General features: G+C 39.9%; 2 protein-coding genes across 8 annotated transcripts in view; both read right to left on the bottom strand.

The window, feature by feature from the left end:
• Nucleotides 1-25916, bottom strand: part of ST6GALNAC5 (ST6 N-acetylgalactosaminide alpha-2,6-sialyltransferase 5) — a 404743-nt gene that overhangs the window by 126772 nt on the left and 252055 nt on the right. For 2 of the 3 annotated variants that reach the window (XR_014527786.1, XM_083510574.1), the window contains exon 1: nucleotides 18992-19083. The exons of the other annotated variant lie outside the window; for it this stretch is intronic. Coding sequence is in view for 1 of the 2 variants with exons in the window: in XM_083510574.1 (XP_083366700.1) it covers nucleotides 18992-19054 (63 nt within the window). In the remaining variant the exon portion in view is untranslated. Of the gene's footprint in view, nucleotides 1-18991; nucleotides 19084-25916 lie in introns of those variants that run through there. 3 annotated transcript variants of the gene reach the window in all.
• ST6GALNAC3 (ST6 N-acetylgalactosaminide alpha-2,6-sialyltransferase 3) overlaps nucleotides 16058-25916 on the bottom strand; it is a 283631-nt gene continuing 273772 nt past the window's right edge. For 4 of the 5 annotated variants that reach the window (XM_083510592.1, XM_083510589.1, XM_083510591.1 and 1 more), the window contains one exon: nucleotides 16058-24528. In XM_083510592.1, the coding sequence (XP_083366718.1) occupies nucleotides 24342-24528 (187 nt within the window). In that variant the 3' untranslated portion in view covers nucleotides 16058-24341. The remainder of the gene's footprint in view (nucleotides 24529-25916) is intronic. The other variant, XM_083510590.1, reaches the window with a different exon arrangement.

Raw genomic sequence — 25916 nt, 5'->3', positions numbered from 1 at the left:
AAGTGGTACCTCAGGTTAAGAACAGTTTTAGGTTAAGAACGGACCTCCGGAACGAATTAAGTTCTTAACCCAATGTTACCACTGTATTTTCATAGACAATTTGGCTTCAAGGGCCTTTCCTTGATTGTTATAGCAATACATTTCCAAAAAATTTGCTGTTTACTTACAGGCTGTCTCGAAACCTGCACTTTGTACATTATTGCTCCAACAAGTAAAATGGCTCCCCAGATGTATTGAACTACGAGTACCACCAGCCCCAGGTAGCATGTGCCAACAAGAAAAATCATATGAATTAGTGTTATTCCTATACACTGAGCAGGTCTCCTATTGCCCAAAAGTGTATTTTTTTTAATGCAATAGTCTTTTCTAGTAGGTTACTTTTACTGTTACCAAATTTCATTAAAAGGACACAACCAAAATTGCAGGAAAATATATGGTTTGCACTAGTCTTCACCAGCCTGGTGTCCCTAGATATTTTGGATTACATCTCCCAGCTAGCATGTGCTGGAATTACAAACACTCCCTGTGTTGGGACAATACAACTTCTCTGTATATGTGAATAGCACTAATTCATAAGAATTCATATGAACACTTGGTCAACAATTTCTTATGGTTGACTGCATGAGATGTTTAGGAAGTTATTATGATATAGCAACAGGGAAGGTTCTAACTATAAAACAGGAGACTAATAAAACCAGGAGTCCTCCAGGACATTCTTAATCAACTTATTAAGGCTGTCAATTAATTAGTGTTATAGCAATTTTTCTGAACAATGCTGGGATTGAAGCAGATTGTGTCTGTCAAATTCCCTATAGATGCCAGGCCAAAGGTCCACTCACAGAGCATTTGTGAATATGAATGACAACTGCTGTTTATACTGCCTTATTTCCAATGCTCATGCATACACACACACTTCAGAACAAGCCATACCGGCCTACACAATCAGGAGGAAATAAACATTCATATACAACAACAAAGTTTCCATCCATCAGCATTCATCTTGCCTGCTCTACTTCTCTGTTTTTGAATATTTCAGAATAATACTTTCCCTCTGCAGAAACAGAGATAAATGGAAGCTGTCACACCCACTTCTAGTGCAGTAGCAGAGCTGAGCTGAAACATTTATCGAGACAAGCTGGTTTCAAGGTTCAAGCTCAGGTCTCAGGTTGTCTGGTGTATCACGGATATGCTGTTCAAAGGAATAGTTTATGTTGCTCAAGGCACTTTCCCTAGACCACAGTTAGACAGATTAATTTTCATAACAAGCATCGGTTGTGACACTTATAGCTGGCTTGTAAGCATTTTAAGGCTTTCCTATTCTCTTGCTTCCAAGATGCAAACCTTCTTGACCTTGAATGTGTTACTCAAACCTGTTGCTGCATTAATGCAATCTGCTGATACCTGCATCCCCTGCTCGTTACTATTACCTTTCACAGTAATAACTGCATAAGTCATGCTTCAGCTGCATGATCCAGCATAAATACCAGTGCTTTCTCCCTACCCAGCCACTGCTGCTACCACCACCATCATTATCATTCTTTGGATTATTTGTCACTTTATACCCAAAGGTCTAAAGGTGGCTTACATAATAAACAAGTTAGTACTGAAACTGAACACTAACAGTCATCTAAAAGTGACCACACATTAAAACTCCAAATAGCCAAACTGATCGCCTTAAAACAGGAGACTGAATAAAAACCAGCCACCACAGGAGAGTGAAATCAAGACTAACATACATGGGTGTAGAAAAAAGTCTTGGTCTGGTGACAAAAAGATGTCAAAGGAATGCCTTTGCAAGGGGAGTATTTCAGAGGTGGGAGCCACTACAGGAAAGACCATTTCTTGTGTAGCCATCTTAACACCTCATTGGAGGTGGTACCTGCAGAATGATCTCTGATGGTGACCATCAGACTTTCCCTGAAATTATTTCTGTGCAATTAATAATCACAAACACCTCTGCTGGGTTTGAAAATATTTAGATGAAAACACATATATAGCATGTGACTTCCATGACCGTGTAGGTTGGAAAGTGTGTGAGTATGGTTTAATGAATATAGTGCCAGGCTTAGGCTGGGTTCAAATACCTGCTGAGTGATAATGCCCACTAAGCAACTTTGAGCCAGTCACTCTAACCAGAGGTGCCATCTTGCGCCTAAGATTGAGGGGGCCCGGCGTGAGGCGTGCATGTGTGCAGTCATGTGCATGACGCGCAACACACACCAACATCACGTCGTTGGGAAGAAGCCGAACGTAGAGTCCAGCATGGCATGGTTTCCTCTCTTGTGCTCAGGAGGAGCCAGCTGCTGAACTGCACCATACTTGGTCCCACGCTCAGCCTCCTCTGCCCACTCAACAGCTGATATTGAGGGGACCAAAGACATCTCTGCCTCTAGGAGCTGGCGTGCCCGACTGTAGCACATTCTAAGCTCACAATTAACCTGTTGTGAATACTACTTGCAAGAAGAGTGGCATACAAATGCAATAATAATGATGGGGGTGGGGTGGGGTTTACTTGCAGATAAGTGTACAGTCATACCTCAGGATGAATGCGCTTTGGGTTAGGCAAATTCGGGTTGCGCTCCGCGGCAACATGGAAGTAATGGAGTGTGTTACTTCCGGGTTTTGCCGCGCACATGTGCAGACCATCAAAATGACGTCACGCACATGCGCAGAAGCGCCAAAACGTGACCCTCGCACGTGCAGACGCGCGGACACGGGTTACATTCGCTTCGGGATGTGAACAGGGCTCCGGAACAGATCCCGTTCGCATCCCAAGGTACCACTGTACATAGAATTGTAGGGTTGAAAGCGGCTATAAACTCCCATTCCAGTCTTTACTCTGTTTATTATGAAGGGGGCTTCAAAAGGGAAAGGAGACACACTGAAGATTTCCTTCAATGGTAGATGTACTTTAAAAAGAGATACAGAAAATAATATATATCTCTATAAACACCAAACAAAAATGTCCCTCTGGATAAGCTACAGCTGGCATCTTTGTTGGTTTTTTTTAAACAAACTTGACTTTAAAGCCTATTTGCAGACTGCATGCTGCAGAATAATGAAATTTGAATACAAAGGCTACAGAGTGTTTGCTCTTCAGCTTTCTACAAAACAACACATCTGTTTTTAAAATGATAATCCATTCAAAGTACAAAGGTGATAGCAATAAAGTGAATGTGTGGGCACTGTAACTAATACCAGGAAGTAGAGTGGAACAATATGGCTTCCAGAAAACTCAATGGGAAATCCTTGTTGCAATTCTGGATAGCCACCATGCTTCTCTTCTTATCTGCCTCTAAATAGACACATTGAGAAATAACAATCATTCTGAAATAAAGAATCAGGTGCTGTAGCAACAAAGTGACCTAAAATAGTATAAAATCCAGGTACACCCTATTCCTGTGATTTTAATCTGCTTTAATTCTGAATCGTAATTGCTGCTGGGACCTGCTGGTGAAGGGTGGGTAATAAAACATAATAACAACAATACTAGTAAATACCCCATTTTTTATAGAGTACAAATAATGCATTCTTGCTTATGCACACTTGCAAATTGAATTTTCGGGGGACTTGCTTCCAAATATATATACAGACCTAGATGCTTGGCTAAATCCCTGTTTCACTTCACTGGAACCTTGTTCGTTTACATGAGCTGAGGAACTAGATTTCTATTTTTCAGAAGAACTGTTCCATGTGTAAAAAAAAAGAAGGAGGAGGTTTGTCTCCAGACTAATTTAAAAGCCTGTTATGGTTAGGCAACATTTTTCACTTTGAAAAATGGATGTGCTTAGGAGACATACAGCCCAACAAAATGAGCCTTCCATCATTCTCTAGGCTTAACAAATTTTGTCTCAGTCTCCGTGGACCAATGGAGTGTGCAAAGTAACCGTCGCTCTCAGTGTGTCTTCCTCATACACAGCCTTCTTCTGGATTCTCTTGATAAACATCCTAAAATTTCAGAGTGCAAAGGGCCAATTTCCTATTTAATAACACAGAGTTTTCATTTCATAGCACAGCTCCTTCCCTTGAGATATAACCGACACCCAAAATGTAATTTTCCAACTCCTTTCTTCAAGCATCAAGTATTTAACTGGCAGAATAAATGCTCTGTCAGCTGGATCTCTGAGTCGCACTGATGATATTTAGCAGCTGATTGGAGTGGTCTTAACGCTACATCTCATTGGGATTTCCCTTGAGTGCATCTCAACCCAGCCCAGCCCATGCCATGCAATAGGCAATAACCCAAATGAAATCAAATTTTCATTCTGTGTCATTTTACAACGTCCACCTATTCCTCCTTATTGTTTTGATAGTTTAGTATACTTCAGGGAGTTTCAAAGTTGTTGGGTTTGTTTGCTTGTTTTGCTTATCATGTTCCTTACTTTCAGAAACAGTACAAACTTCCCCGTGCATGATGAATATATGCAACCTTTTATCTTCTTGACCCTACAGAATAACACTGTGCTATGTATCCTCCTTTTGAGAGTATATGTTCACTATTATATGCCTTCTTTTAAATATTTATATTCTGCACCCTCCAAACTCTTATACTAGAATAATTTCTACCAGATATTAAGTGTCATTTTTTGGAGGTCGGTATTAGAATGTAGGTAGTAGTTTTCCCTTATAAAAATCAATATGAATGGGCACCTAATCAAAACATATGCTTACATTTTAAAAACCCATAACGATGTATTTTGAAAGACAGGCCAGAATTTTGATCAAGCTACCCTTATTTACATTTTTGAAATCTACAAAAATGTATTTGGAAAGCTGGCCAGCATTTTGATCAAGTTACCCTGATTTAAACAATCTAATACCCCTGTCTACTCATAATATCAGTTTAGAAAGCTCTGAGTATAGTCTCCTATGTTGCAATATATCTAGACCTATTGGGTTCAATAGGACTTACACACAGGTAAGTGTGCATAGGACAACAATCCTAATCACCTTTGTCTTTTGTTAATGAAAATATTGGTAGTCATGCAATAACATGAGCTTGTTTAATAAATGAAAATATATGTATGATGTAACTGGCATATTTTCATGAGACGTATTTTCAGCAAGGTACATATTTACTTGTTTACACAAACCTGACAACTGTTAACATTTTCCATGACTAGGTGAATCATTTCCGTATAATTAATCACTAAAAAATTATAACAAAAATTATTTGTTATGTACTTATAAAATACCTGTTTGAATCTGCACTGAGTCAATTCTACTGAGGTTGTCCTCAGCCTACAAAAGATAAAAAAGTATTTTCTATATTTGGGCACAAATTTACCATAAAAGTAAGAAATAGAAATCAAGAATGCCTCAAGCCAAAGGCTCAAAACATTTCATGTGCTCCTCAAAGCAACAAATTATGCCAGTTCCTGCAATCAGTATAATAAATACCCAGAAGCATTTAATTTGTTTGAATGACAGAAATAATTTTGAACATAATTGGCTTGCACCACTTGGAAGCCTTCAAAGAAACAACTAATGCTGGTCACTGCAGTCACGATAATACCTGCAAACTATCATGATTATTGCATACAGAAATAATTTTGAATGTAATGGTCCCATGTCACACATTCTTAGGGCACAGCCTGCAAACCCTGGATGAAGCCCAAAGTTAGTTTCCTTGAAAACATGTCATTCCCAAACAGTTCACAATTACCAAACGGAGGAACACTAAAGTTAGGAATGAATTAATTCCCTAATATTCTCTAAATGACACTGGTTTTCCCAGATTAACCCCAGATCTGGCTCCTAGCTTGAAGGCACCTGAGATATAGTATGTATCCATGATGTTGGGGGGTTTGTGTTTGGACCTAGAGGATTTGGAAAGCACTCACTCTTTCCACATTGACTAGGTTTCCTGTGCCACCCCTGGTCTAAGGTTTTAGGGCCATTCCCTGAATGAATACATCTGAAAAGGAATGGTATAGGGAGACCACATGCTTTTGCAAAAAGAACCTTTGAAATAAAATGAGAGTTATCAAGTTTGTTATCGTTCTTCATTAGCATTTCCACTGACATGTCAATGGGACAGAATGCAATCGGGATAATGTGCACAAGGAGGTCATATTTCATTACACATTTTCTGACGTGTTGTATCCTTTATTGACTTCCATACATTTGAGTAATTAGATTTCACTTTGTAAAATGGACGCTAACTAGAGTTGTCTTTTGTCTTGGCTTCAGTTCAATGACTAATTGTCGGATGCAGGGGCACAGATGTTAATTGAGTACTCAAAGTATGCTCCTGATGCTGTTCCCTCTATTTCTGTGGCCAGTTCTGAGAACAAGAGCTTCACCTTCCCACAGGGAAGTATAAAACCAAGGAGAATTATTCCAGCTCTCATTTGGGGCCAAAGTTTATTACATTCCAGATCTCCATTTTGCTTGAGTTTCCACGCCTCTAAGCAACCATATATGAAGCCAGGCATAGGGCATATAAACATTATTCTGGTTCCAGTGTGCCCCCATCACTGATTTTTTAATCAATGTACACATCAGTGATTATTTAGATCTATCCTGTAGTTTCCTATGAAACACTACCATTTGTTATACTTTTCCCAAAGCCAGCTTTAATCTGACCTGAATACTGTAGCATCCTATTTCTGCAGTAAATCCCAGCATGTTTCTATCCTGCAGCAGGTGGTCCTATGTGTCTGACATCAGTGGGTGGGTGTATTGCAGAGGAGCATCCTAATTTGTCTTTCTGCCCTCCTTGCTTATGTCCATGTAAGATAAGGAGGAGGAGTCAATTGGTCTCCCCAATGGCCCCATTGACCCCCACTGGGAGCCAGTCTGGGCTCACCTGGTTGCATTTAGCATGGCACAGTTACACTTGATCTAAGCTCATTCAGATTTAAATGGTGGCTCTTTTCTGCCACCAGAGTGTTGCAATTGCCACCACTGCCAGATAAGCCTAAAGAAGCCCACACCAGAGAGTATTTTGCCTAAGGGCCCCTCATAATAATAATTATGCACAAACATATGACACAACAGCCTTCCTGAAGCTAAGCAGTTATGGATCTTGCCAGTACTAGATAGGACATGACCTGTGAATCCCCTACACGCCATCATGTACGCCTCAAAGAAAAGTAAGGATGCAACGAGAAAGCAGAAACAGGAAGAACCTGTGGCCTTCCATATTTTGACTATTGGCCATGTTATGTAAGCTGGGAGTTGGAGTCCAACAATATTGGAAATTCACAGGTCCCCTAGGCCATCACTAAGATACAGGTCTAAAAATATTTCTAATATGTAAAATCGACCAATGTCAGAGTCCATTATTTTGAATAACAACTGGACCATTGATGCAGAATTTCCACCAGGAGTCTTCTCCTGCTGCTCCCCTGATTTAGGTATCTTCCTGAACATACACAAGAAAGATGTCTAGTCAGGCAGCTCTCTTGCTAACTGTTTATTCAGCTTTTCTGTCACACTATCCAACACCACTTACAATCAATGTATGAAACAATGTGAGGTATCTAGCTATCATGTCTCCTCAGGGTAAGTATCTCCACTCCCACAAGAACACTTTCCTTGTGTTGACAGGACATGTTACACAGCACTATTTTAGATACAACTCGCAGCCATTAACACTGTCTGTGGAAGCAGCAAATAGCACAATCCAAATAGCAACAATAAAACCAACCAACCAACCAACCAACCAACCAAACAAACAAACAAACAAACAAGAGTGGTACAACCAGAATACAATTACCTCAACTGCTGCACCATATTGACCTGATATCTGAACAGCCAGGTTGACCTTGTTTAGGAATATATGACACAGGGTATTGCTGAGAAGGCCTCTGCCCTTTTATTTTAATGTATTTGTTTATTTATATACTGCTTTTCCAGCAGACCTCATGAAGTGGCTTTCATAAGACTTTCAAAGTCATAAGCACCATTTTTGTTTTAATTGCAATAATTGTTTGTTTAGAAGGTGGCAAAACTGCTTCTTCTTTGCTCCCCTCAGGACAATAAGGTCCTGCAGAAGCCTCTGTGGTAATTGCTCACAGGGCGGTGACTACTGTTGTTGTTGTTCATTTCCCTTAGGACTGGATGAATTTTATTATTTTTTGCCACCTACCTTACTTCAGATGAGGAGCAGCCAGAAGATAGGTTCTGAGGTAGATAGGTTTCCTTGCCCCAAGCCATTTCAGGAATTTCTCGGTTTAAATTAGCACTTCAGTTTGCACCTGGAAACAAACTGGAAGCCTCTACAGAATGTTCAGCACAGGTGAAACACGTTCATTATAATAAGCCTGTTAACCATCTGGGTGCCTTACTACAAACCAGTTTTGACTGGGCTTCAAAGGTACTGCCATGTGCAGCCCATTATAGTAATATAATCTAGAGTTGCTAATGTGGTGTACCGTTGCTTTAAAAGAAATGTAGGCAGTGCTTGCTAGCACAGGTGAAAGCATGTAACTAGCCAAGCTGCTTATGCCTGGCAGTCCTCCTCTTGGGACTGTATGCTTAGTTCTCCTATAGGAGGACTAATGCTTACAGCATATTTGAAGGTCTTTACCTAACCGCATGCTGAAGCAGCAGACATTGCAGCTGGACCATGGATCTACTCCTGATGAAGTAACAGAACTGAGACATCAGATTATGGATCCATTGCTGATGGATCTCACTTATTTATGTAGTTATCAAGCTGGGAGGTGTAAGGAGCTTGCCTGTGTGTTAATCATGGTGTTAAGGCTCCTGTGGGGGAAAGATCCTATGTTTAATGCAGAAGGCATATCACACAGGCCATCTGGATCAACGCTAAGCAACATAAAATGTACTTGTAAACTTGCAGTTCCCTTGGCTGTGGCCCAATTAAAAGCTCTTTTAACAAAAGCTCATAGAAGCTACAAAATGCTCGCCCCCTATTAAACCTGCGATAAATCTAAATAATTTACAATTAGCTGCAAAGTTACATGTTCTGCTGCTGTCCGCTTCACCTGAGAGCTGTGCAATAATATGCCACCCAAAGAAACTTTGCATACCCACCCACACACCCACCCCCGGGGTCACAAATCATCTATCAAAATCATTGGGAGAAGATTTTTAAGGATAACACTTTTTTTAAAAAATCTGGCAATGCTTGGACAGTTATGTCCTTTATTAACTCAAACAATTTCTTATTAAGAGATTTTAGTAACTTCATTAATACCTCTTGAGGGGAAGAAAAACCATCAATTAGGATGGAATTTAGTAGCTAAGGGAAGAATACCCTAGAGATGGAGACTTTCATGGCTACAAATACATGAGCTTCCAAATCTTTATAAAGAAAACTACCCCCCCCCCACAGTACTCAGTGTCTCCAGTTCAATAAAGTAAGATCTTCAGCCAGACTCCGATTGGCAAAGACGTGGAGTCGCAACTGTTAGAATAATAGAAATGTCAAATTGTAGAGTTGGAAGGGACCCTGAGGGTCATCAAGTCCAACCCCTTCAATGCAGGTAGGTTAGTGCCAAGGGTATTGGAGGCTGCATAAGCACTGAAAACTCTTGCCATATGCTGAGTGATACATACCATTTATGTTGTTGTGAATTGCTCTGAAATCTACAGATGAAGGGTGGTATACAAATGAAAACAAGTTAATAAATTATACATTTATATTTAACACCACACAGCAAAACACTACAAATAAAGCAACAGAGCTCAAGGGATGTTCTTTCACAGCACAGAGGTGGAGGGGGTCTCATAGGCTATTTAGTCCAATACTGCTTGACCCTGGAAATTCAGACCTTCAATAGAAAGATGTCCAGCCCTTGTTTAAAGACCTCCGATAAGGGAAACTCTAGATGTCCATTATCAAACAGCTGTGACTATTAAGAGCAAATTCATCAGATCTAGTCCTTGCCTTTGAGAGTAGGCTTTGAGGTAGTAGGGAATAAGGCTTTCTGGTATTAGAAGAGTGTTATCGTGTCCACACTAAGTTTTCTCCTTTTAAGGCTTTACATAGCCACTTCCTTCAAACTTACTTCCTCATAGCATATGTTTTCTATACACATGGCAATCTTCATTGCTCGCCTCAAAGCCAATGTGTCTGCTTTCTCAATATGCACTGACCAAGAGCTGAACACAGAATTCAAGATGGTGTCTGACTAGTGAGGACTAAATTATTATTCCTTGTTACTTGAAAACTACAGTTATATTAATGATGTCTAAAATTGCATTAGGGTTGGGGTGTTTTTTTGTTTTGTTTTTGCTGCTGCATCACACTGTTGGCTTATGTTTGTAACCAAATGCCATCTCAAGGTCACTTTCACTATTGCCAAGACAGAACCACTGATGCATATTCTTTGGGTGGGGTTTTATAACCAACTTTGAATCTGCTTGATTGTATTCTAATCTAAGCCACATTCAAAGAGTTTGTTAACAAAAATATTACATGGAACTCTGTCAAATGCTTTGATGAAATCAAGATAAATTACACCCATAACATTCCTACAGCCCACTAAGCTACTAGCTTAGTGGAAAAGAGAGATAAGGTTAGTCTGGCAGAATTTATTCTTGACAAATCCATTCTGGCTTCTGGAAGTCACTTTGTTGTTATCAAGTTGCTTACAAATTGCTTGCATTATAGCATCTTCCAGAGTTTTAGCATCTTTGTCAAAATACATATTAATCCATGTAGAAAGCAGGAATGTACAGAAATCAATAAATTGATGTCCATCCTATGGTTACCTGAATCCTCATTTTTGAAGACTGGGGCACTTGCCTGTTTCCTGCACTCCCAGCATTTCCCAAAAATTATAGACAGAGGATGTGAGACTAAACCAGTGTGTTCCTCTAGGATGCAATTCAGCTGGCCCTCTTTTAAAATAATTTTTAAAATTATTTCTTTGGAGAATATAGTGCTTTTTTGCTTTTATTATAAGCAAAAGATCAGTGGAGCGCCCTGTTTCGCTTTTTCAGAAAAGTATCTTTTATCATCGCTATTCTCTTTGCGGTAATTTTTTTTTTTAAAGAAGGGCATGCAGAAAAGACGCACAGGCAAACTTCAAACCATCAAAGTGATGGGGAGAAAAGACAAGTTTAATCTTTCTTTGATGTTTTCCTGCAAGCTTATAGAGAAGACATTTCCACCAAGTAGGACAGATGGGATGCTTTCCTCTAAGTATACCGTTGACTGTTCTCTGCATACATATGCAGGCAATTCTTTTATAAGATCCTTTTCTGGGCTCATACAGAGGTGTGGCACTGGGGAGATTAAGCTGTTTCTTTTATGTCTGTTCAGCAAATACCTTTTTATCTGGCAAGCTTCCAGGCTGATTGCAAGAAGGAACTTTTAATACTTAGTGATGGTGGAACATCAGTGCTTTCAGCTGCTCAGAAGAAGAGTAGATTATGTTTAGAGAGTTGCTGCTGTTTAATTATGCATTTTGTTTCGTGATGCATATAATCAGTCACCCCCTTCCACAAATTCAAGATTTCCCCTATGGCAAAAGTGGTAAAAGATTGGATTTTTTTATTATTGCTTTCCTTCCTTATCAAAATGGAAGCACAGAGTGCAGCGATTTCAGCAGCAAATAGCCTGGGAAACATAATTGAGATCCGAACACGCTTTCCCTGAAATTGTAGAGCTGCATGTAGGAAGTAGTTTACCTTCACAAATTGGAACCAGACTGGCTGCCTGGTGGCTAATTTTGCAGTGTCCAAGTGTAGCAGGAAAAGGCAGTATGCCAATTGGGTAGCAGTGGCTGGTGATATTCTTTAGGTCAGGTCATGAGGCTTTACAATGCAGAGCTTGCCTGTTGAATGTGAGGCTCTCAAATGCTGTTCCTGGTTTTGGATGCCAGCTGCCTCATTCTCCCTGCACCGCAGATCTCTCTTTCTCTTTCTGTACATAGATATAGGCATAGATACAGTCTGAGGATTGTTTAGAACTCAGGTAATTTAATTCAGCCAGAATCTCTTTTGAAAGAAACCCAATTAAAAGTGAGTCAAAGTTCAAACCTCCATTTAGATAATTATATTACTTTCAATCTGACTGATGGTTCCAATGTGGGGCTCTTTTGATCTGTGGTTTGTGTACACAATCCTGGCTGGTGTTCCCTCACCATGACACTTAGGTAATCACTATTAGGACCGGCCCTAACATTAGGCAGAGTGAGCCAGCCATTTCAGACAGCAGATACCAGATAGCCTTCCCACCTATTCCTCATGAGCTTCCCTCCTCATCTCTGTTGGAAGTCAAACTACTGTGCACCACACAACTTGCTTTGCGCCTGAAGCTAGGTTGCTGTCTTCAGGTGTGGTGCTTTTGCCCTGGAAGAGATTAAATAAAATTCAACTGCCAGCCTAGGCAGATTCTGAATGGGGATGATGGGGTGCCATCTTGCCCTTTGCTTTGCCCCTGGCATGGAAATCTCTTTGGGACATTCATGATCATGGTTCTAGAATTTAGTCTATCGTTTTCTCTCTCCCACCATGACATTTCTCTCTCTGATATAGGCATCAACGAGAGAGCCGGCTGTTGTTCTTAGTTGTTGTTTTTAACGGACAGAATCCCAAGTTAGACTCCAAAACTGTATTGTTATTTAAACTGATTTGCCTAACTGTGCCTGGAAGATTCATGATTTAATATAATAGCACAGAGTTATGACTCAAACAGACAGAAACGTCATAACTCTGCCCCCCCCCCAATGAGCAGATATTTGAATAAAAGAAATATTGAAAAACAAACAGGAACAATGACATTTAAAATAACTGCTCCATCTATCCCCCTTATTATTCTGATTCCATTCCGCAAATCTAAAATAAAAAATGGAAAGGTAATGAGCAGTATTTCCTTAAAACACATTAAATAACACTGTCAAAATGCATAATTCTTCATTAAGAATAAATGAGAGTGTTAAATATTCATGAATTGTTGCTCACGATATATAATTAATCCCATGGTCTGTGTGTCCAAAAGCATTTACAAGATAAAGAGTTGAGAAAATGCTGCTGCAGAATGATAATATTTTAAAAGGGTGCTTTTGAAAGCAAAGGAAAGAAGCTCTTTAGACCCTAAACTATCACAGCAGCTTATAATTTCATTACAACATTTTCCAGTACGTATACACGTATGCCATGAAGTGTACCCTCAATTGTTGCTGGGTGTAGCCCATCATGGGGTAGGCAGAAGGGGCTTAGCAGTGGGAGTTGCTGAAGAAAAATCTTACTTGGTACCAGTGCATTAACTAAATTGATTCTAATGGCTGCACTTTTAATCTTCCAATGTACATACAACCATATTTCTTGCAAGAGTTAGCATGCTGTCATTTATTTTCTTCTAGCAGGGATATATATACACACACACACACACACACACACACACACACACACATGCGCGTGCAGCATGCCAATAGCAATTAGTCATTGCGGACTTGTACTAAACAGGTAAAAGGTAAAGGGACCCCTGACCATTAGGTCCAGTCATGGCTGACTTTGGGGTTGCGGCGCTAATCTGACTTTATTGGCCGAGGGAGCCGGTGTACAGCTTCCGGGTCATGTGGCCAGCATGACTATTCCGCTTCTGGCGAACCAGAGCAGCGCACGGAAACACCGTTTACCTTCCCGTTGGAGCGGTACCTATTTATCTACTTGCACTTTGACATGCTTTAGAAATGCTAGGTTGGCAGGAGAAGGGACCAAGCAATGGGAGCTCACCCCGTTGTGGGGATTCAAACCGCAACCTTCTGATCGGCAAGTCCTAGGCTCTGTGGTTTAACCCTTGTACTAAACAGACTTGAGTTCAAATCTCCACTCAGGCAAGGATATTAATGGTGAATTTGGGGAAGTCATTATTTCTAAATCCCACTCACCCCCAAGATAATTAATAACTTCTTTTGCAAATACAAAGTTAACAACAACAACATAAAAATACAATGAAGGAAAGAAAGAAAGCAGTTAACCAAGTACAGCATGTTTCTAGTGGGCATTTCATATTTATTATAGTTACACAGCCTGGCCTTATAAATTAGACCAAGAGTGAGTGTGGGATGATGGGAATTGCAGTCTAAGAACTAGAGGTTCACATGTTCCCTATGCCTGCATTAGGGCCATCCAAGCACAGTCTCACATGGACTAGCATGGCCTTCTCTGTGTCAAGGCCAGCTTTCTAATACTTATTGCCAGAGGCACCATCACCCACCCTCTTCTAAAAATATCAGTAGCTTTGTTATACATAGGGTTTCAGTTGTGGATTAGATCAGTGGTTCCAAATTGGTGACCCACGGGGGTCCATGGAACCCACCAGGGGCTCTGTGGCACCATTCATAAAACAAAAACTACAACAGAGATATAAAACATTCCAAAAGTAGGGATCCATGACATGGCTTTTGTAAAACGGTACTTAGCTAACTGGGAACCACTGTGTTATATAATGCAAGTATACAAAGAGGAGTGTTTTGGCAGATCAAGCTGCCATTGATGGCACAGGAGCACACACCAGGTTGGTTTCTTTTCTTCTTCCCTGGTCTGGTTGTGGTAGCATCTATCTTGGGGACTGCAATATAGACAGAAAAAAATGTTTTTCTCAAAGAGGTAGGTGGTTGTAAGGTTCTCCTTACAATGAAGCTCAAAGGCAAAGTGGTTGAGCAACATGCTTTGGATGCAAAAGGTCCCAGGTCCAATCCCTACCATCTCCAGGTAGGGATGGGAGAGTCTTGGTCCGAAATCTTGTAGGGTTATTGCTAGTCAGTGTAGACAATATGGTGCTAGATGGAGCAACGGTCTGACTTGTTATAAGGCCTAACACTGCAAAATGTAACCCAAAACTCATGTTAATCCTTAGGACTGGAGACTTTTGTGGTCAGCCAGAAACATACCTTCAATAAAGCAGATGAATGCTGTGTCGTTTGGAAGTGTGTATATTCTTATTAAACAGTTTGCAGGATGAGAAGAGAAAATGTAGCTAGACTCCTGTATAGCACAAAAATCTTCAAAAACCAACATTTTATAAAAGGGCTTTAAAAAGATGCTTTCATTTATGCATGCCTAGGAACCTCTGCCCATGTTTGTAAAGGGTTGCCTTCCCCCCCACAACAGCATGAAATCATTTCCGTAATTAAAATTTGTTACATAAATAGCAGGTGGATCCATGATGTTTATTCTGGTGCTATATACAGAAGGAATGTAGACCGAGAAAACCGTATTGAACTATCTGATCAGCATGAAAACAAGGAACATGTATTTTACCCAGAAGACTATATTGTGCTATTAGTATTCATTCCCACTCAGACCCTAATGACCCTGAAGAGAATTGAAATAAAAACTCTAGAAAGCAACATATATTCTTAACAAATCCCTTGGCAGGATATAATTGAAGGAACTTCAGAGCTTTGATAACCCAAGAGTGGTTTGTATTGAACTGGAGCAAGTTGTAGACAGTTATGCTGTATCTGTCTTTGATTTTGGAAAGAACTGTTGCCTGATATTATTTTGTACAATAAGTCTGAAATACTCATGTATTCATGCCACTAGGGGCAGACTTTGGTAATATGGTGCCCTGAACAAGGACAAGATTTGGTGCTCACCACCTAAATATTTATTATTTCCACAATAATTCCTTTTGATTCAAAGGATACAATACAAAACAAAAGGATACAATAATATCCTTACTGATATTATTATTATTATTATTATTATTATTATTATTATGCGCTCCCTTGGCTTGGTGCCCTGTGCAGGAGAACCACCTGTACCACCCTAAATCCGGTGCTGATGCCAGTGATGCTTCTATTATTCCTATAGTATTGCTAGGTTTCATGTAATCAGTTATAAACTTGATGCATGAGTGAATGTTTGAACTTATGTTAGCTCTGCTTAAATGGATGGAAGCTGTGGGATTATGCAAGATGAACTCCAGCAACATCCGGAGATCAATAGGTCCCCCACCATCAGATGGACATGATACAATAAAGGTAACATGTAGAAGCACCTTTAAGTTCAATCAAGTACAGCAATCCAGTTCTTTTGGAAGATGTTTTGTATATTAACACTGATGGAGCAAAGAATAACATCTGAATACTATTACTGACAATAAGAAAGAGAGAGAGAGAACATGGAAGGGGAAAAAACCCTGTATACATTTATTGTTTAAGCTTTAAAATATCCCCAGGCACATTTCCCCCTGAAATACTCCCTCCCCCAAATACATAAGAATTCAAAATGGAAAATGAAAGACAAAATAACTTACAGTAAGAAAACAGAGAAATGGCAAAATGTCAAAAGTACATTTTAAAATGCCGACGGTAAGAGTGACTCTAAACTCTAGAGGGAATCTGTTATGCTCACATCTGTCAGCACAAGCAAACTTCAAAGACATGTAGGAACATAATTGAGACTTGTAAATAATTTCTGTTAGCAATGCACATTAGCACTGTTTTTTTTAAATAAAAAAACACACTGGATTGCATATATAATATATACAAACAAACACATAGTTGCTAGCAAGCAAAAATATGTGTGGGGGGGAGCAATGAACCCTGGAATCTAATGAGTGGAAAATACCTATCATGTAGTGTGGCTAAAGGTCCTAAACATGTATACTCAGAAGTAAGGCCCTCTCAGTTCAATGGCACTTACTCCCATATAAGTTTGCACAGGACTGCAGCCAATGTCTGTAAAGCAAGATAATGAAATCCACCTTGTCTCCTTGGTTATGCCTGATCCCATGTAGCCCACCCCCATGTTAATGATCAACTCTTTTCCTATTCATGTGAATGTCTTTGTTATATGAGTATGTAAATATATCACAGACACACCTTCTTTTGATGAAGACCTGTGCTGGAGCCGTTATGACCTGTTTGCTACAAGCATACTGCAACCCTAACTCTAAGTGTTTGTGAGCATTCCAAGTATTGCTCTTGTGAGCTACCTTGGTCCCCAAATCAGCCGTTTTACTCTGCTCTGAAGCTGAAGAACTTCCCTTTGGGACAAGGGAAGGATAAAGCAGTAGAGGTGTAATGGTTCTGGACCTGAGAAAAGGCACCAAGAATGAGGAATAGTTTAACAGAAATAGCTTTATCCAAAGCTGCCTCCAAGACCCTCTACTGGAAGGGAAAACTAAAGGCCTGTTGAACTGCCTAGGTTGTGTGACTCCAGGGCAAATCCTCAAATTATCAAGTCCTTGACACTAAGGGGTGTGTGAAGAAATCACCTCATTTCAAGAGGTGACAGGCACTCCCAGAAACCTACCAAAGCATTCCCCCCCACTGGGAATGGAACCTGGAGTACTAGTCTCAGAATCCTAAGGGACATGGGGAAATCATTCTGTTCATGTTGTTTCCTTTTCCTTAATAGAAATGATGCAAATAGCATCATTTCCTCACTGAGGATTCTGCAACTTGAAGTCCCACACCAACCCTTAGCAGACAAAGATACTCAACTGTGTCCTTGGGGTGCCCACTGCTGTCTGCACCACATTAGCATCCTCTTGCCCTAAAGGTAAGTTTTTGAGGTTTGGGGTAGGGTGAGGAAGAAGAGATGGTGCTAGCGGGCACTTTGTGATCACCTTAAGGTTTTTTTGGGAGGGGGCAGCCCTTACCAGTGACCAAAGGATGTACGTGCATCCCTAACTTGGGCCAGAATTTTTTTTGAATGCCTGAACACTACAGGAATCAAATAGGAAACTTTATATACATATAGATAAATAGTCCATTTTGCAATGGACTGATCAGAAAGGCTTGAGAATTAGCGTTATTTTGACTCCTGCTGCATTCTTGTCATTCCAACTCAGTCTGCAGAAGGCCTACAATCAGGGCTTTCCCCCCAACTGGAACTCACCAGAACTCAGTTTTGGCATCTCTCAGGTGGGCGCCATTGCAGTTATATACAAGGGAAGCATTCATGGTGAGTTCCGGCACCTCTGTTTCTAGAAAAATAGCACTGCTTATAAGAATATTATCATGTGAAGGCTTCCCTGGGTGCTCAAGAAAAAGTGATTCAAAAAGTACTGCAATAGTATACAGGGAAGAAATGGTTTATTACAGTAGTATCTATGTCAGGGAAGGGGAAACTGTAGCCCTCCAATGGTTGTTGGATTCCCAATTCTTATCAGCCCTTGACAGCACACCCAATGGTAAAGGATGATGGGAGCTGTAGTACAACATCTGGGGGGCTACAGCTTCCCCATCCCTAGTCAATATGCAGTTGCAATCATTTCCATGTCTACTCAAAAATAAATTCTGCTGAATTCATTGGGAATGGGGTTGCAATCCTAAACACACTTACTAGGGACTACATAGGATTGCACTGCTGCTCCTAAATAAGTGTGTTCAGAATCCCACTGATACTTTATTTACTAGGGCCACAATCCAGCAGAGAACTCAGTAAACTTAAGCCTATTTATTTCAACTTGTGTTTGATTGTGGCCTGAATATATGCAGGAAGGCTAGAAAGCAAGTAATGGGAGATGGTGCTCATAAAAGAGAAATGGCCTTTAAAGATGGGGGGGGGAACCCTTCCATGAATTATAAATGTGTATATCCCTAAGAAGATAAATATCAAAGGAGCTTTATAAAACCAGCGCCCCCCCTGGTCAAAAATACTTTCTGGTAGTACCTCATAAACAGAATGCTATTGATGCTAAAAACAAGGTTCTGGTTGAGTGTTCTCAAGCTTATAGCACTGGATAAATTTTCATGTCTGTCTGCCCACAAATCAAGTAAAAGGTGTCCTTCAACATTGCTACATACAACAGATATCGACTTTTATAAAGGTCCAATCCCCCACTTATTTTCTTCAGAGCTGGAAGTGTTGCATTTTCAACAGCTCCGGCTTTTTCTGATCTTTCATTTCTTGCAGGATACAAAGCTAAAGTGACTTCTGAACGCCATACAGAATGCCTTGATGAATAAATAGCTAGACTCTGTTTACTTCCTGTCTCAGCCTTGATAAGTCTTCATGAAGGCCTAAAAACTCCTTTCATCTCTGTCCAATTTGCCCTAGAGTTGGTTCATTTTCCCCAACACAGTGCTAAATAAATAGGAAACAGTACCTGGAGTGGTAATTGCAGTATGGTTGCATATACATGTTTTTCAAGGTGACTGGCTGACTCCATTTCATGTTAATCACGCAGCTATCCTTCCCTGGGCAGCATTGCCATTTCCTGCAAACGTATCCCAGAGAAAAGTGGGAGATATTGGCCTCATTTGTGTATGAAGCAGATGGCATACGAGTTTAGATTAAAAGGAGCCAAGATCCCATGTTAATCAGAGCAGAGCATTTTTACTCAACATGGGAAGGCTGCAGCTGATGCTTCAGGGCATTGGGGCTTATTTGAGCCCATCTTCAGTCCAAACGCTTACTTGGAAATCAATTCTGCTTAAATCAATGGAGCTTGGATTATGTTGCTCACTGTTAATATGATTATGGACACTTTAGATTACAGGTGCTGTGGCTTCTTGTAAATTAGAAACTTTAGGAGGAACAAATTCATGGGTAGAAATATCAGACCTAACAAGTATTTCTGGCCTGGTTTGCACATAACATTAAGCCAAACCACAGCTAAGCATGAACAAGCAAATGCATGTGTGAACATAGCAAAAGTGGCAGCCTTCTCCCCTTGTCCTACTGATGCTGTGCTACCTGGTGCTAAGCTATGGTTTGGCTGAATGTTACATGTGTACCCAGGCTTGTGGTTTGTCTCCCCCAAGTAAACTATGAGTGGTAAGTCAAGAACAAACCTTAGCTGCAGTGAGACCAACCACAAGACTAGATTCATACGCAATGCTAAGCCAAACCATTAGTTCCAGGTAGTACAGCAGGCCTGGGAGAGGAATAAAACAGTCATTATTTTCTCTCTGTGTATCCTGACACATGTTCATGTTAAGTCATCGTTTGTCTCAGCATTACAAGTAATGGTGAAGACATCCTAATGCTCTTCCCAAATCTAAGCTCAAATGGCAATCTTGAAATGGTTAAAGTCAGAGAAACAGGCAAATAAGAACATGTTCTCTGTCTATCTTCAAGTATCCTCTCACTGACAGGGTAAATGTACATTCAAATCATGATAAAGGAACAAAAATACAATATAAAATAATTATGACAATTAAATGTGGTGGTGACATGAGGGGACATAACCTTTGATGTTCCTTAGAATCTGGTTAGGGCATATTACTGAACCCCTTGAGGGCACTGACCAACTGTAAAGACCCACAATCCATAGGTCACACATGGGCCCTGCTGAATTCTATGATGATTGCTATCTGACCAAATGCTAGGCTAGGAGACTAGTGATAGCAAAGCACTTTGTACAGCACAATTGATGGATGGTTCAACAAAAAGCTGCACTTTTTAAAATGGGGTACTAATTGATTGCTCTTCTGTTTTACTAAAATGCCCAACTAGTATGTTGAGAAGCCACTTGTATTGATACATTCAACTAATTTCAAGGAGTATCTCCCTTAAAAGTGGTATAACAGTCATGCTGTTATCCCAAACTGTGGACATGAATAGGATGGTTAGCAGAGTATTCTTAGCACCCTCAACAAACTGTAATTCTGAAGGGGAAGCCATATCCCCAAACTAGTATAAAATGGAATATATGTTTATACGGTGCATTTACTCACAGTTTCCTAACATCCTCATCCTGCTCTGCCTGTATATGCTGAACTGTATAAAGAATAAAAAGCAAAGTACAATGAATAAAGGTAGAAGACATTTCTAACAATTGGCAAGCAAGGGCACAGTCACAGGAGGAATAAAAGCAATGAGACTAATATCAGGAGTGGCAAGGAAGTCATGGAGTACTCAAGAGCACTGCTGGTGAATGATGTTTTCCTGACAAGGTTTGTGCACACATTCTGTTCTAACCCTTGACTGCTGAACCAAGAGAAACTCGTTGTGTTTACCGTGAGGTAGTTACAAGCCCACAAATAAAGCAAGGGCTTGAGGTAATTTATTAGAGTTGAGTGAGAATCTACCTGGGGAGAAATGAGAGCTCGTCTTTAGTATGCTGCGAAGTGCAGAAGACAACTACCCAGGTGTAAAATCACAAAACTGCATGATGTGCACAAAATCCCCAGTGCAGGAAGGTGGCACTTAATAATGGTGATGATGGAATGAGAACATATATATATACTGTGGACATATAAAAGATAGACCTCTATATACAAATATACAACAGGAAATAACAATCCTTATACAAACACATGTAAAAAATAGGATTTTGCAATCACTTGTTCATGATTCAGCAAAGTAATACAAAATGCCTGGTGGTTTCAATGCTTAGGCTTTCTGACAGTTCTACAAGAGTAAGGGTCAATAAACCTCTTTTCAAGTTTTAGCAGTACTAGTTCAGTGTTGTTCTGATACCCAGGTTATTATCAGAGAATCTTTTCAAATGGTATGGATCTTAAGACTTATTTCAGATTTTTTATATGAAAAAACCCTCTTCTGATGTAAATGGAAATAAGGAGACATTGTACAGTAGAAGCCTCATTATCCAAACTTTGATTAACTGACAGTATTCAAAAGCCATGCTAAACCATAGTTTAGTGTAACGTGATTGTGCTTAGAGATGTCTAGAAGTCTTTGCTTCCTATTCCCCTTAACTTCAATTTTCGTATTTCATCTAAACCCTAAACCATGGTTAATGTCAACTATGGCTTGTTGAAACACCATTTGAAGTTAGTCTGTTTTAATTAAACCATAGTTCACATGAACGACAGTTTGTTGGTTCAGATGGCATGACAAGCTGCGGTTAAGCAGAAATGCAAGCATAAGCTATTGAACTCCTCCTCCCACTTGCATTAAACTATGGATTAGCAGTTACTGGATTAGCAGTCATTATCTGTCTCATCTACCTCCTCTGCTTTAAATATTTGTCTCTGTTACATAGGCTCATAACTAATTTGCTGAGCTAACTATCTAACTTTTGTATGATCCTCACACAAACAGATAAATCAGGGTAGTATTTCAATTAGAAATGGGCAAATAGAAAACATTCCTGAGCTCCATCCATTAAAGGGATAGTTTTCGGAGAACAAGAACCTTCAGAAGAAGTCAATGCACACTGAGTGGTTGCAATAGAAATGATGATATTTAGAGGTTGGATGTCATGATAAACTGAAAGCAATGAGAGCCTAGCCCCCCCTCTGGGTTCTGTTGCTTCCTGCAATCCAGCAACAAGGAATTTGGAAGTTTTCACTTCTGTTTTTGATTAACCAAAGCTTGTTGTGCTTTACGCAACTGTAAAACTGTGGCTACTGTCAGGTATGGTTTGTTGAAAACAAGCCAACTTCAACCCATAGATTATGAAGCTGGCTTGTTTCAACAAAACATAGTTAACATTAACCAAAGTTTAGGGTTTGGATGTAACACTAAACTGTGGTTAATTGAAATCTGAAGTGATTGCTTCTAAACTCCTCCTTTCACCACACCAGAGGAGGCAAGATGAGCACATACTGCATCAGTTCCAAAAAAGGCTGGGTCTACTCCTGTTTTGTTTTTTTTATGACATCCAAACGCAGCCATCATTGCCTAGCATGGATTCACACTTCAGATTCAATGTTCCTCAAAGTACAAAACACAGAGGAATGTGTATGAAGCTCCCACAGCTAGGAAGAAGCCATTCAAATGAACTATCACCAAAAGTCCATACACTCATTTTCACAATGGCCTTGTGAGGTAGGTATTATCCCCATTTTTCAACATGGAGAGTTTGAGGCAGAGAGTTGAGCTAAACTGCTCAAGACCACAAAGGATTTGCTATCCAAAACCATTTTAGAGGTATGAGATTCCAGGGCCTCTATTTCCACATGCAGGTCTGTGGAGCTTCCTTAAGATGTCAAACAACAGCTATATAAGTTCTGCTCCAAAAAGGGAGTGTACATACTGCAGACATGCACATTGGGTGTGCTGGGTGTGCCTAGGCACACCCTAACATTGTTCTTCTTCTTGTTGTTGTTTAAAAAACAGGAATTGTGGTGTGGAGGAAAGAGAACAAAGTGGCAACACAGCTCCCTCAGTGGCCAGGACCTGTGGGGAAGAGTGGTGGGAGAGAGACAAAGGTGGAAGGGAAGGGAAGGGAAGGGAAGGGGAACGGACAGAGAGACATAGGCAGAATAAAAAGGCTGGAATGGATCTGGGGTGGAGTTGCAGCTTCTGCCTGAGTCTGCCCCTAGAAGCAGTGATGAGATGATTGGTTCCTGTAGTGGTAGTAAGGTAGGAAGTTGGACATCCTAGCCTTCTTTTGTCTCATAGCTCTGTCTCCACCTGAGCTCCACTTGTCACCTTTTGTGTAGAGATATCTGTGGGAGTGAAGGGCTGCTTTTCAGTTAATTAGATTGATGTGGTTGAGGAATTAAAGTCCATAACTCATGGTGAGAAGCATCTCGTTCTCTAAGACAGGAAGATGAATTACCCTTAATCTGTTTTGGTCAATTTTGGTTGTGTAAATAAATATAAAGAAAAATAAAACTGACTGCATCTTTGTATACACCTGATAATCACTACAGCTAAATAAATAAATGATATTTTAGTTGTTAATTAAAATAAAATAGTTTAGTTAAGTTTTAGTTACTTTAGTTCATTTGATGTATACAATTAATATCCTTTATGATGGAGTATGAATATGTATTCAATAAATTCCTGGGTGCACACCCTAATGAAATGTGCTGTCCACGTCTACGGAGTATTTTTTAGAGCAGAAGGTAGCTGTGTTGATGCATGCCAGGAAAATTTGAGGCAATGTCCAGAAAGCCTGGATTGTTGAACTGCTGCTGCAGCAGGTTGTCATTCATAGCATATGAAGTACTCCTGGGCTTCAAACATACAAAATACCCATGTGTAGAAACTAATTGGAGTTCAGGAATCTTTCTTAACCCATCTCTAATTTTCTCATATAATGTGAATTTGTAGCCACACGTATATTTTTAAAAACAAACAAACACATACGCAGCTGGCCCTTAACAATCTGCGCCTAAGACAAGAAGGTTCTCTTAGTAATGAAAACTCTAATTCACAATCTAAATTCAAGTATTTATATCATTTCTCCACAGACAGCCAGGATAGTGGGACTGTGTGGGATTGTATATTTCCTTCCTTAAGAACATTATCATATTAAAACCAAACTGTTACCATCTTGATTTAAAAAAAATAAAAAACAAAGTCCAGTTTAAAAACAAAGTGCATTATTCTATACCAACCCTAAGAGATAGAATAAGCATCTTGCATGTCTTCCATAGATGGATAAGTTTCACTCCACTTGTTAAATGGTGGAACCATCTTGTTTCTTCCATGCCACTAAAGTTGTGGAAGTCAAGTAAGTTGAAAATATCCCTGTAAATTGTGGCATGCCTTGAATGGAACATTATGCTCCTTAAGGGACGACGTGAGAACCAGCATCATGACAATGTCCAGTTAGGATGTGTAAATGTTATTGTGCGCCTCTTAGCCCAGTCAGCAAACACTTTTTTTTCTGTGATAAACCTGTGGCCTCCATAGGGCGCATTTTCATGCAGAAAGTACTCATCACATTCATCTCTTCCAGGCTCATAATAGTGATAAGGGACTTTCCTAAAGCCTTCTGACCTGGAACAAAGACAAAACACAGAAGTCACTGAAATATATTTTCTGGGCCATGTAAATAAATCTACCATAAACACATCTGTACACATTAAATAAAAGTCACAGTAAAAGCTTCTGGACAACAGAAGGAGATCACATGTGGAACATGCAGAGCACAGTATGAATGGATATTAATAATGAAGTTTAAGTCTGCGAACTGCTTACACAGTCACAGGGCTGATTTCTTCATTAAGTTCATCACACCTACAATATTTTATATGCACACCAGAACTAGGGCCAGCCCTATCATTAGGGAAAGTGAGGCAATCACCTCAAGCAGCAGATACTGAGGACAGCACTGGTTACTCTTCCTGAACCTTCAGCCATTCCCGTCTTCTGGAGGTTTTTTATTTATTTAACAAAACCTATAAACTGTTTGAATGTCATAAAACCTCTGAGAGTAGTGTGTGCCACAGAGGCCTATGATGCAGCTCCTGAACTAGCCTGTGACCCTCAGATTGGGACATGGGCATTTTTAAAAACATTATTTCCAGTGCATTTCTTTCAATAAAGTAAAGCAGAACATCAATGGCAACAGGAAATCAAGGGGAAAGGAAGGACATCAAAGCAGGAACGGGAGCATAGTGTCCTTCGCCTCAGAAAAAAAAGCCTTAACTGACTCCTGACCAGAACACATAAAATATAAATGCAGCAAACAAGTGTTTGGAAATACAGATATATTCATCAAGTGTTTTTTAAGGGGCTGGGGGTGGGGAGGAAAGCCCAATTGCATAAGTCAAAAGTGAATAGAATATGTCCAAGCCAGGCTGCTCAAAGAACTTAGACCAGCTTCCAAATTTAGAGTAACATTGAAAAACAAATTGGTTTCTATATAAATAGAAGAAAGACCTTCTGGAGAGATTTTAAAACATGGAAACCAAATAGTTGTTCCAAAAAGAACCTGCGATGCAATATTGTTTGAAAAAATACAAATTGCCATTAGGATAAATAGTCTACCCTTTGTACAAGGGAAACAAACTATTGCACTCCCAGACTGCTCTGCTTTGGCTTTGTCAGTGTTCCCTGGGTTCCCAAGCTGAAACAATATTTATACAAATCAATTTGATCAAATCCATGATTATACAGGACACAGAAGATTTTCATCTTCTTCTTGGAGAATACCATAATTTTGGATTTTGAATGTTTGATAGTTAAGGATTCTTTTTTCTTTTTTACAGTAATCAGCAAATTCAATCAGTAACAGCTCAAGACCCAACCATGTCTGTGAAATTAGAACGCCATCATCTGCATATATAAGAGAATAAATAGCTTTGCTGAGCAGATCTTAGAAGGATGGGAAAATGTCATTCCTTTCTGTCAGGTACTGGGCAGAAGAGGAATGGTGGAGATTG

This window comes from Podarcis liolepis (genome assembly GCF_965112155.1).
Source record: "Podarcis liolepis genome assembly, chromosome: 6".
Classification (NCBI taxonomy): Eukaryota; Metazoa; Chordata; class Lepidosauria; order Squamata; family Lacertidae; genus Podarcis; species Podarcis liolepis.
The sequence above is the reverse complement of the archived record's forward strand: the minus strand, read 5'-3'. Positions and strand labels throughout refer to the sequence as shown.